Below are 13,781 nucleotides of genomic sequence, written 5' to 3'. Positions count from 1 at the left end.
AAAAGGAGAGCATATCCCCTCTGATACGTGTCAAATAACTCTCCTCAACACCCAAAACAATAAGGTATGCATGGAATTAGAAAACAATGGAAAACATAAGGTATGCATTTTATAATCTTTTAACCCAAAAATACTAATTTATATGTTTTAATTATGCATTAATTCATTATATTATTTTGTTGAAATAATTATTATCCATTTATTTTATATTTTTTATAATTTAATATTTTTTTAACTAGATAAGTATTTAAGTGAATTTTTAAAATTTATAACTATAATTTTTCAAATATTAGTATTCATTTTTAACAAAAAAGAATTTAAATGTTTATCTAAAAATTAATAATTCAAGAAACTTTGATAAAAGATAAAAAATAAATGTATTTAACAAAAAATAGAGTATAATTTTGTATAAAAAAATGTATTAAAAATTAATTTTAATTTTGTGCTCTCACAGAATCCCAAAAAAATTTTAATACACAAGAAACTCTTATTTATATAAAATTATTTTAATTGTTTTTTTTTTTTTAAATTACACATGGTAAACTAAAAGAATATTTAGTAAATTAAAAATAGTATTAAATTATTAAACAAAATTTTAAGTCCTAATTAATTTTAAAAATAGTTTTTTAAAAATAGATAATTTTTTTTTCTTATACAAATATCTAATAACTTAATTTACTTAGATTTAATAATTGACAATGATTAACCATTTAAAATTAAATCATAATAATCCATTTTTTCTTATTGGGTTGGGTATCATGTGGGTGGGCTTCGGTTGGGTGTGAGTGAAGGGAGGAAGATGGGAGGGTTGGCTTATGACATGTGCCACGAGAATAAATCAATTTATTAAAATATTAATATTTATGTTTTATAAATTTTACTAAAATATTATCATCTTTAAAAAAAATATACATAATTTATATTTTTTTGTTATGTATGTGGTTTATTGAAATATTTATTTTCTATTTATTTCTTATAATTTAATATTTTTTTAAAGTACATAAATATTTGTGTGAAGTTGTAAAATATTATAATTCATAGCTAAAATATTAGAAAAATAAAATAAAATAAAATAAAATTTCAAAGGCCCCAAAGTTGCCAGAAAATGGTCCCCTTAGGGAGGCAAAAAAGGCTTCATAAAAATTATATATGTTAAAAAAGGGCGGCCCAAAATTGACCCAGAAATTAGGCCCAGAGATGACCCATAAAGAGCCCAAAAGGCTAGCTGGTGGGTAATACAAAACTATAAAAATAAATAAAAAGGGCCAAATTGGCCCAGCCCAGGAAAAGAGTTGAATTATTTTACTTTATTTATAATAATAAAATTATTATTTTTAATTTATTTTTATATTTTATTAAAAACTATTTATTTTTAATTCAGTTATAAAAATAAAGTTATTTTTTTTATTTGTAATAAGAAACAAATTAAATTAAATTTATATTATACAAATTAAATTTACAAAATCAAAATAAAAAATTAATTATAAAAACAACTTATATAAATCAGTTTTTTGTTTTTTATTATTTGAAAAGTGTTTAAAAATAATTTACATAAATTTATTTATTTGTTGGAATAATTTTTTATTCCATTCTCATTTCAAACATGATAATGAATGAGATGTCCATTTTCACTCCTTATTTTGCATATCAAATATGATAATGATGAATATATTTCAATAAATTTATAAATTTTATTTTATTAATATTTTAATAAATCTCTAAATTTTAAAACTTAAAAAATAAATACAATTTTATTTATTTATTAAAATATTAATATCTATTTTTATTATTTTTATTAAAAGATTACCATTTTCTTAACAAAAAAAAATACATAATTTATATTTTTATTATATATGAAAAGTTATCATTACGTTATTTATAGAAACAATTATTATCCATTTATTTTGTATTTATTTCTTATAATGTAGTATTTGTTTTAAAGTAAATAAAAATTTATGTAAAATATTATAATTTATAGTTAAAAAATTTGTCGACAAGTTCAATGAATGGTGGTGGATAGTACCATGCTTCATCACTTAGTGTCACAGCACCGCTGTCATTTCCTGATGGTAATGGCCATGAGCAAGGAAATGGTATCTTGTATAAACCATAAAAACACATTATTTCTTCTTGCTTTTCACCCTTCAAGAATCTATCATTTATTTAATTTGTTTGAAAAAAAAAAAAGTATATTTTTCTTTCAAGAATTATAAATTTTAGCCATTTTTCTTAATAATTAATCAAGTTTTTGAACTTGGGAAAAAAATTTTAAAAATGGAAAAAAGAAAAAATATTATAATATTATAATATTACGTTCATATTCTATTTAAATATTATAAGCTAGTGGAAACATAAATGAAAATTACATATTTAAGAGAATTCAAAAATTTTAAATTAGAACCAATTATTTTTAATTTTAGGGGCTATTATAAATTCTACTAGCAAAGAGAAAAGACGGTGTGTTTTTCTTAGTAGTAGTTAAACAGGCTATAGAAATTCTGTCTCTGAGTTAAGAGACAGTGTTGCTGTCTCTGAGTTAAGAGAGATTCTGTTACATCAAATATGGAAATTCTGTTACATCAGGGGAGTCCCAGTATAGAATAAGTACATCATACCTAATATTGCTACTGTGCAGAATTCAAAGTGGTGGGCATGACCAGGCTGAATTGTTTATATATTCATGTTTCAGTAATTAAATAAAGGCCATTGTGTGAATTTTACCTATTCTTCTTGGTTAATTAATTTGTTTTTATTTATATATTTGTGTTGTGTTGGTGGCACAGGGGTTTCTGGAAATCATCTACGATCTATATTGCTTTAGAACTTGAATAGGGTATAATAGATGTATTTGCTTTCAGTGAAAATTCAGAAATCTCTTTGGTTATGTTCATACAGAATTTCACAATATTTGGTTGTACAAGGAGTTTAATGATTGATAAGGAGCTGGGAAATATGATAAGCAAGACTTCTGAATGTAGAATGAATAAGAGGTGTCAAGTTCTTTTCTAAGCCTTCCCACAATGCCAAAACACTGCAGATTATTTATGACAAATGATAGAATCTGAAGTTAAAGATTTTTTTTTTTTTAAAAGTAGCAGTTAAACAGGCTATAGCCTTTAAAATGTGAACTTAAAATAAATTAAAAGCTAAGTCTTTTCTTCTATTGCAAACTGTGATGAAATTCACTTCCAAAGCTTACAATGATACATAAAGCATAGAAAGATCTACAAACAAAATTTATCGCCTTCTAGGATGATTTTTGGCATAGGTTGCTCTTCCCCTCAACAACCATCTGACAATTTCATCCACAAAATCAAAATAGGCCTCACACCAAGATTTCCTTGTTGCCAAAACAAAAAATGGAACTAGGATGCCCATGGCAAATCCCAAGCCAACACTCAAGTAAAACCATTGATCAACATAGCCACCATCATTTTTGTCACTAACAACACTTTGCCTTTTATTTGGATCTTCATCCTGGCATTTTGTGGCCAATGGAGCTCCACATAAATCAAGGTTTCCCACAAAGGCCAGCTCGGTGAAGGTTGTCATTTGCCCTGCAAAGGGGATCTTACCAAAGAAATTGTTATTTGATAGATTCAAATAACTCAAGAATGATAATGAGGCCATGCTTGAAGGAATGGTGCCGGAAAGCTTATTGCTTGACAAATCAAGAGATAACAATTGTCGCAACATTGAAATGCTTTCAGGAATTTGGCCAGTAATGTGATTCCTCGACAAGTTCAAAACCACCAAACCAAACAATTTTGTTATTTCTTGGGGAAACTCTCCACTTAAATTATTGTCGGATAGGTCAATGCCTACAACAAGAGAAAGAGTCTTGGTATATTCAAGACTTTGGCCTTTGCTAATCACAACCAATCGTTCTTCATACGAGGAGCCGACATTCACATTTAACTGATATATATTCAATTTCTCTTGAGCCATGGCTTTAAGCTCAACCAAAGTGATTGGAATTTCACCCATCAGATTGTTTTGTGCAATGTCTAAGACATGCAGGGAGCTTAAATTTGAAAGTCGAGAAGGAAGTCTTCCACAAAACACATTCGACCTCAAGTTGAGTATTACCAGATTTACGAAAGCAACTCCAATCCATGCAGGAACCTGACCCGATAATCTGTTGTAACTGAGATCAAGGACATCCAAACCTGTTAAATTTTGCCAAGATGAGAGGAGCTCTCCTGAAAGCTCGTTGTGGTTCAAGTGCAGTGATTGGAGCGATTGTAACTGGCCCAACGACTTTGGTATTATCCCAGACAGATTGTTGTTTCCAAGGTCTAAAACAAAAAGCCTAGAGCAATTATTTATGGTAGAAGGAATGCTTCCAGTCAAATTATTCCTTGAAAAATCAATGACGTCAAGAGAGGTGATGTGTCCTATGGAATCTGGGATGGTCCCTGTTATTCGATTACCCGAGAGAGAAAGGAAAACCAAGTTGGGTAGGGATTCGCCTATGTTTGATGGGATGGCCCCTGTTATTTGATTACTTGAAAGAGAAAGATAAGACAAGCTTGACATGGATTTTCCTATGTCTAGAGGGATGAGTCCTGTTATTTGATTGTTCGAAAGCAGAAGAGAATTCAAGCCTAACATGGATTCACCTCTACTCGGTGGAAAAGAGCCATAAAATTTATTATAGGAGAGATTTAGAAAACCAACCCCTTTGATTGAAAAGGGAATAGGTCCTTCAAAGAGGTTGGAACTGAAATCAATCTCTGATTCACCATCAAAATTTAATGAATTTGGTAGCTGACCTTGTAACTGATTGTGAGAAAGATTTAACCGCCACATATTAAAAGAAATATTCCAAAACCAGTTTGGAATGGGACTTGAAATGCTGCAATTTGACAAATCAAGATTCTGGAGGTTCTTTTGAGACTGAAGCCAAGCCGGAAATGAAGGACCCAAGTGGCATGAACCCATATCAAGGTGAGTCACCTGGAAAGGGGGAACCCAATTGGGACTAACATTTAAATGGAAAGAATTGGAGCCCATCCATAGTATCTCCAACTTACTCAGCTTCAAAAAATGTTGTTCAGAGAGACTTCCACTCATATGATTGGAAGAAACATCCAAGGCTTGCAGTTGAGAAAGTTGTCCAACACTATCTGGGAGACTTCCATTCAACTCATTCGGTGAAAGATACATATACTCCAGGTGTTGCAATGTCCCTAAAGAAGCAGGGATGGGACCTTCAAATTTGTTATCGGATAAATAGAGTGCCCTGAGATTTTTAAGCTCACCCAACCAGTTCGGCAATTTTCCCATCAATTGATTGCAGCACAAGTATAATTCCGTCAAATTAGGCAAAGTACTTTTAGAACTGCAGGTTTCAAGTCCTTTGATAATCTCAGGTAAACTTCCATTCAAGATATTATCGCTCAAATCCAGATATTTTAAGTTGCAAAAGTTTCCAATGGAGCTTGGAATTGAACCTGCAATGACCAAGAGTAAAAATATGTATTAATTAAAATTATGTAACAAACAAATAATAAAAATAGTAAATAACAAAAAAAATTAATTAATGAACAATTAGTTTAAAGAAAAAGTAAGAAAAATATTAGATTTTTTTTTAGGTACTTTTTTTTTTAATCTTTTTTGATAACCATGAAATAAAGTAATTGATTTCACTGTTATAAGACTAGTAGGATTAATCATTGACATTAATTGTTTCTTTAAGGTTGTGTTTGGATAAGCTTCATATGTTTTATTTCTAAACATAGAAATTCATAGAAACTCTAATATAAATAGTAAACTACCATAAAAAAAATAATAATGATATTCAAAAATTGTTTTAGAAAACAAACATATTAGAAATTTTTTACTACCTTAAATTTTTTAAAATTTCAATAACGATATTTAAGAACATGAAATGCTATATCATATTCACTTAATGTTCAATTTTATGGTTTCAATTACTAGTCTCAACCATGAAATGTCATATCTCAGTATATAAATTACAATAATTTGATATAATAGATGAATTAGTGAGAGAAAATAGAAATTGAAAATATGTAGGAGATGACTGAAGGGTATTTGATGATAAAGATTCTTAACAAACATAAATTGTCAAAATAGGAATTTAATTCTTTTTGGAGATACAAAGAAAGTAAATTTTTAAATTTTAATACAATGTGATTTTTTAATTTATTAGTTACAAGCTTTTCAAATATAAGTGAATAGTAAATTATAATTATTTAAATTTTACAGGAACAAGAAGTACTTTAAATAAACATAACAATTTAGAATAAAATTTTAATAGAATAGTTTAAAAGAAGGAATACCATGAGAGTAAAAAATGGAAAACATTTAATAACTAAAATTAGTAAAATATTAAAACATAAGTGACAAAGCACATCATATATCAATTCAACCATCATATAAATATTCAATTTAGTACATGCTCAAATTATTATCCTCAGGAGCAAAACAAATTGAAAAAATAAGAGTTATGTCAAAATGAAATGAAAACATTCAAAAAAATAATTAATATAACAAATGTATAATTATTGGCAATAATAAATAATAAATCATTCATCAACTAATTTAAAGTAAAAAAAGGAAGTTAAGGATTAAAAAAAAAACCATACTCCTATAAGATACCATTTTTTTTAATAGTTATGTAGACAAACACTTTTTATAATTACTTGCCTTTACACAAAAAATTGTCAAATAACATTGATACTTCATAAGCATAAATTGTTGAACTATATACTTTTTCTTAGATAAAAAAGAAACTAAATTTCCTTCTAAGAATTTAAAATTCAAAATAATATTTTTTTTAATAAGAAGAAAGTTGTTTCCAACAAGTGAATCAAATATAGTGATTATTGGATATTTGTATATTGATACATACTCAACACTTAAATACACAATTGTGAACTATACTTAACTATACATTAACATATCAACATAGAAATATCAATTTTTCTAATAACACAAAGAAGCTTACCATGTAATCCATTTCCATGCAAATTGAGAAATTCTATCTTTTTCCAATTCTTCCTCAACAATTGAGAGATACTGCCCCTGAGATTGACATTTTGAGATAGATCCAAGTATTGCAAATTGGGTAGCTCACCAAGACCAAGTGGAATTCTCCCATGCAGTTGATTGTCACTTATATCAATGGACACAAGGTTGCTGACATTTAAAAGCCATTCAGGAAACTTGGAATTGAAGTAGTTGGAGTTGATAGCTATAACAACAAGTGAAGTAAGATTAACAAAGCTTGGAGATGGAAATGAGCTAGAGAGGCTACAACCACCTAGATGCAACTCAGTTAAACTTGGAAGCTTGTTTGCCACCTCAACCCACCGACTTCCTACCAATGAAAGGTTAGCATAATTCATACTAAGATACTTCAAGGAAACAAGGCCTGTGATCCATTCAATATTCTCAACAAATAAATTATTAATATATTCAGAATGAATATCGTAAAGATATTCAGAAGAAAGATCAAGATATTGCAAGCCAGAAAGATTCCTCAAATTTGAAGGAATTGATCCACTAAACCCAGCACTCGATAAGTTTAGATATATTAAATTCTTCAGAGACCCAAAGAATTGAGGGACTGGCATGGCTTTGAATGAGTTGAAACTCAAATCTAGATATTTCAAAGACTTGAGTTTTATCAACGAAGGACTAATTTCTCCACTTAAGTTCATAGAGCTCCAGTTCTCATATACATTCTCACGAGGATAAGGGTTATGAAGATCAATTGAAATGACAAATCCTGTGCCATTTTCGCAACTAATTCCTTGCCAGGAGCAATAATTGCTTCCTTTCCATGATGAAAGCCGATTGTTGGGATCTTTGAGACCACTTTTGAAGTCAATAAGAGCCTTTTGTTCAGATTGAACATTGTTGTCGATACGGGTATGACCATTACATGCAAGTTCTGTTGTTATGAAATAGAGAATAGCTAAAATGAAACCAAGAATTGAAATTTTCTCCATCTAAATATTCAATTCTCTAGTGAGGAGCACCTGTAAAAATTGAATTTAGTCAGCATTTTCTTGAATTGAATTAAAATTTTATTTCCAACATAAAAATGAAAAAATTGGCAAAACTTAAAAGACAATTGCATCAACATGAAAAATTTATTTTAAACAACACATTTAACAAACATCACCAGTCTAAAAAGATCTACTAATAGCATATGTAAATATATATTAAGAAAAACAGTTATAATCATCTCATAGATCAACCTTACTTTGATTGTCGAGAACCGAAATCACCTGTAAGAGAGTTAGAAGGATTATATAGAAAAGCATATTAAAAATAATTTATCAATATTAGTGGAGTTGAACCTTACTTGAAACTTCTTTCTCTTTTCCCCTGCTTTTTCAATTCAACAAAAATATATAGAAGGTGGTTTAAAGTAATGACAATGATAGCCTCACTTTTTTTTTTTTTAGTATTATATGAGTTGTATCATATTAAATTCTAATTGAGTGGAAAATGACCTCAGTCCTTGTGTCACCATAGAAACCAAGTGTCTTGATTGAAGAACTTGACTTAGACAAAAAAAAAAAAAAAGTGTGGATAGAAAAGCCATAACTTGGCACTAAGTCAAGGTCAATAAGATTAAGATAAACATGAAAATTCATTTAAGAATTAAAAAAACTATACTCATTCTAGACGCAAAAAAATCTTAATTGGAAGAAACAAAAAAATGTAAATCAAGGTATCAAGAATAAATAAAGAGCTTAGGTCATTTAGCATACAAAAATACTATTAAATCTATAAGATTGTTTGGTGGTGTAATTTAAAAATTTATAGTATTATTTGGCTTTTTGTTTGAAAACAATTTTTAAAACGAAAGTTAAATAGAGAACAATTTCCAAAAAACAAATAAAAATTATTTTCACTTGTTTTTAAAAGCAAAAGAAAACATAAAAGAAATACAAAAATAATTTTTCATTTTCTTTCTTTTTTCATTTTCTCTTCACCAATCAATACCAAAAAAAATCATCAAATATGATATTTCTCTTAATTACACATAATTTTTTATTTTCTTTAACTTATCTAATTTTTTTTTTAAGCAAATAGATTCCAACTCAAGTAATATTAATATATAGGATTTATTCATTTTTAAAAATAATTCGAAACTTAAAATCAATCCAATTAATACTAAACAGTCATCAAACTCAAAGCTAATCCAATTAATATTAAAAAAATTCATGAACCAAAATTTATTATGAATAACTTTTCTAGTTTCTTCATTACACGACTATATTTTTATGAATTTTTTTACTAGGAAAATAAAATGTAAATCTAGGTAGACCTAATGCTTCAATCCTTTATCGAATCTAATAATTTTTAAAATTAATTTCATACTCACGTACTGACTCAGTTAATAACATAAATTTATAGACAAAATTGGTATATAATGACTCTATTGTTTATTTTTTGTGTAAGACTGTAATTTTCTTCTTTTTTTTACTAGATAAATAGACTTCAAATCAAGCAATAATTACTTGCTTTGGATTTTTTTTTAAAAAGTTTATTACTTTCAGGAAAGAATTTGGGACTTAAAAGCAACTTAATCACCACAAGAAATTCATGGACTTTAGTTTAAAATAACTCTTGTTTCTTCTATGCATATAACTATAATTTTATCAATTTGCACAACAGATAAATGGACTTCAAATGAAGTAAGACTTGTGTTCAATTTGTTAGTGAGTATAATATTTTTTATAAATAATTTAAAACTTAAAATAGACTAGTGAGTACCAAAAAATAATAGATGAAAACTGGCTCAAAATGAGTTGTACTAGAAAATAATTGACCAAAGTTGGCCTAAAATGAATTTTGATTCCCTTATTTCTCTTTTGCATATAGCTATATTTTTCAAATTTTCTCAGTAAACAAATAGATTCTAAATCAAGTAATATTTTAAACTTAAATACTCCTCTAACTCCAAGGGTTGTGTTTACAATGTCATATGTTTATAGAAAAACCTTAAGAAAATGATTTTTTTTTTAATTTAAGTTCTTTTGCATATTAAATAACATTATTTTTTCATAAATATTAAAATAGAAAAATGTATATTAACAATTATATGCTTGATTAAAAATGTGCTTATAGATTAGCTCATTAGTTTTATCTTATAATGTAAAAGGAGTGCTATTGAAGAGAAAAGATTATTATTAGTTTTTCAGTTTATAAAAATAGTCTTTAAAAAAAAAAAAAATACTATTTAAGGTTTAAGGATAGATTCTACTTTTGAATCTTGTTTTGCCAAACATTTTATAATCATTAACGAGTTTTACATTATATTAAATGAAGAATAGCAAAAATAAAAGCAAGAATTGAAAATCTTCTCATCTAATACTCAAAACTTAAAATTTTCAAAAACTATTATTCCAATCACGAGATGCTAAAATCTTGTAAATAGATACTGATATGAAATTTCAGTGAAACTTCATTCATATAGGATAGTTACTAGAATTGAGCTATGGAGTAGACAATGAGTTAGATGCAACTCAGTTAAAATTGGAAGCTGGTTTAGTACCTTGACCCATTGACTTCCAATCAATGAAAGGTCAATAGAAGTGGAAATGGAGAAAAAAAATGTGGCAATGGGGTATTCAGATGTGGAATATAATTAAATTTTCGAAGACCTTGACTCTATGCTAATAGGTTTAACAAGAAAAATAATTGAAATTGATTTACAAGTTAAAAAATACATTTGTTTTAGACTTTGAAAGACCTTGACTAGGAGGGGGAAAAAAAGGTGTGAGTAACGTATTCAGGTTTGAAATATAATTAACTTTATATATATAGTCTTAAATTTTAGAAGACCTAGACCTAAAGTGGAAAAAAATGGCAATGGGGGCATATAGTTTTAAACTTTGGAAGACCTAGACTTGGATGGAAAAAAATGGCAATGAGGTATATAGTTTTAAACTTTGGAAGACCTAGACTTGGAGGGAAAAAAAAGTGGCAATGTAGTATTCAAATGTGGAATATAATTAAATTTTCAAAGACCTTGACTCTATGCCAATAGATTTAAGAAGCAAAGTAATCTAAATTGATTTACTAGTTAAAAAATACATTTCTTTTAAACTTTAGAAGACCTTGACTAGGAGGAAAAAAAATGTGTGAGTGGGGTATTAAAGCTTGAAATATAATTTAACTTTATATATATAGTCTTAAATTTTGGAAGACCTAGACTTGAAGTGGAAAAAAATGGCAATGGGGCATATAGTTTTAAACTTTGGAAGACCAAGACTTAGACGAAAAAAAATGGCAATGAGGTATATAGTTTTAAACTTTGGAAGACCTAGACTTGGAGGGAAAAAAAGTGACAATGTAGTATTCAGATGTGGAATATAATTAAATTTTCAAAGACCTTGACTTCGTGCCAATAGATTTAAGAAGAAAAGTAATCTAAATTGATTTACTAGTTAAAAAATACATTTGTTTTAAATTTTAGAAAACCTTGACTAGGAGGACAAAAAATGTGTGAGTGGGGTATTAAAGCTTGAAATATAATTTAACTTTATATATATTGTCTTAAATTTTGGAAGACCTAGACCTAAAGTGGAAAAAAATGACAGTGGGGCATATAGTTTTAAACTTTGGAAGACCTAGACTTGGTTGAAAAAAATGGCAATGATGTATATAGTTTTAAACTTTGGAAGACCTAGACTTGGAGGGAAAAAAATGACAGTGGGGCATATAGTTTTAAACTTTGGAAGACCTAGACTTGGTTGAAAAAAATGGCAATGATGTATATAGTTTTAAACTTTGGAAGACCTAGACTTGGAGGGAAAAAAAGTGGCAATGTAGTATTCAGATGTGGAATATAATTAAATTTTCAAAGACCTTGACTTTGTGCCAATAGATTTAAGAAGAAAAGTAATCTAAATTGATTTACTAGTTAAAAAATACATTTCTTTTAAACTTTAGAAGACCTTGACTAGGAGGACAAAAAATGTGTGAGTGGGGTATTAAAGCTTAAAATATAATTTAACTTTATATATATAGTCTTAAATTTTGGAAGACCTGACCTGAAGTGGAAAAAAATGGCAATGGGGCATATAGTTCTAAACTTTGGAAGACCTAGACTTAGACAAAAAAAAAATGGCAATGAGGTATATAGTTTTAAACTTTGGAAGACCCAAACTTCCAGGGGAAAAAAGTGGCAATGTAGTATTCAGATGTGGAATATAATTAAATTTTCAAAGATCTTGACTTCGTGCCAATAGATTTAAGAAGAAAAGTAATCTAAATTGATTTACAATTTAAAAAGTACATTTGTTTTAAACTTTAAAAGACCTTGATTGGGAGAAAAAAAGAAGGCCTGAGTGGGGTATCCATATATATATATATATATATATATATATAATCAAAATTCATTTCCATGTTAGAAAACTACATTTGTTTTAAAACTTTGGGAGACCTTGGCTTAGGTCATTCAACATACCAAGATAGTATTGAAAATTATACAACTCATTGTGGTATAAAAGAAAGGTCTATAATGATTAGGCTATTAATTTTATCTCACAAAAAATAAATAAGGAGGATTATCGAAAAAACAACGTCAATTACTTTTTGTCCCTTAAAAAACTATTTTATCGCACAAACTATTTCGTATGAGACTTAAAAACAATGAACTACTTTACATCAAGCATAATCATGGATTGTAAGTATAATCTTCTTTGATCTAACTTTTTTAATGTCCATAGGTATTTGGTGACCATTAAAAGAGTTTTATATAATATATATACTTATAATTAAACCATTACAAAGTTAAAAGGCACTCTAAATACTCTTTTAGCTCCAAGCTTGGAATATGATATGTTTACACCAAGAAAAAAGAAACCTTTGAGAAAGTTATTTTTTGAATTTAAGTTCTTTTACATATTAAATAAAAATATTCTTTGCCTAAATATTAAAATAAATAAGTTGTATATGTTTTAAATAAAATATTAGATGAAATTTAAAGAAACTTTGATAGACCTATTGATTACTACTCAAAAAGAGCATATTTTAGATAATAATTCTCATGAGTTTCACGTCTTTTGAGTAGTAATTATGCCTAAAACACTCAATTAACATGTTGTTGCCCTTGCAAAAGTTACTAACAAGTTTTATGAAGTTTTGGAGTCATTTCAAGGTATGTTTTTGATAAATTTGTGACAAAAGAGATGAATCAAATTGAAGAAAACAAATAAAGTTGATGATGATCCAAATGCACAATGAAAGAAGCAATGAAATGCACTTGGACCAAGCTTTGGAGCTTAATTGAAGGTGGTGGAGATGGATTAAACATGAAGAAATGAGAGAAGTTGTAAAGAGGAGCCGGAATAGCATAATTGTCGGTTTCGCATGACCATGCGAAATTTTCGCACAGTCATGCGAAATGAGACAGAAGGGAGGTGGTTGCAGCATAAGAGGAAATTTTGAGGAAGTAATTTCGCATGACCATGCGAAATTTTCGCACAGTCATGCGAAACGCTCTAGAAGAACGAAAAGGAAGCTGTTGCATTCTCCACTTCGCACCATCATGCGAGATTGCTAGGGGCTCGTGCAAAAATGCATTATCTCCAGCTTCCTTGATGAAGAAGCATCCGGAAGACCTCTAGAATGTTGCCAAGTGTCATTTTTACCTTGGCCTATAAATAGAAACGAGATGGACTCATTTAAAAACTTTTAACTTTTTGATACATTTTCTAATTGTATAACTTTTCATACTTCTTCTCTCTATATAATTCTCCATTTTCCTTTAGTTTCTCTTATTTTCTCGG

The 13,781-nt window shown here is 28.2% G+C and overlaps 1 protein-coding gene across 1 annotated transcript; it reads right to left on the bottom strand.

Moving 5' to 3' along the window:
• Positions 1–3,226: 3,226 nt before the first annotated feature.
• Positions 3,227–7,983, bottom strand: LOC117921919 (receptor-like protein EIX2). The gene is made up of 3 exons (XM_034839867.1): positions 6,974–7,983; positions 4,644–5,456; positions 3,227–4,493 (listed from the first exon to the last, which is right to left on the bottom strand). The coding sequence occupies exons 1-3, from the start codon at positions 7,977–7,979 to the stop codon at positions 3,238–3,240; spliced, it is 3,075 nt and encodes a 1,024-aa protein (XP_034695758.1). The 5' UTR covers positions 7,980–7,983; the 3' UTR covers positions 3,227–3,237.
• Between the last annotated feature and the right edge of the window lie 5,798 nt (positions 7,984–13,781).

Source organism: Vitis riparia, chromosome 9, assembly GCF_004353265.1.
Source record: "Vitis riparia cultivar Riparia Gloire de Montpellier isolate 1030 chromosome 9, EGFV_Vit.rip_1.0, whole genome shotgun sequence".
Taxonomy (NCBI): Eukaryota; Viridiplantae; Streptophyta; class Magnoliopsida; order Vitales; family Vitaceae; genus Vitis; species Vitis riparia.
The sequence above is the reverse complement of the archived record's forward strand: the minus strand, read 5'-3'. Positions and strand labels throughout refer to the sequence as shown.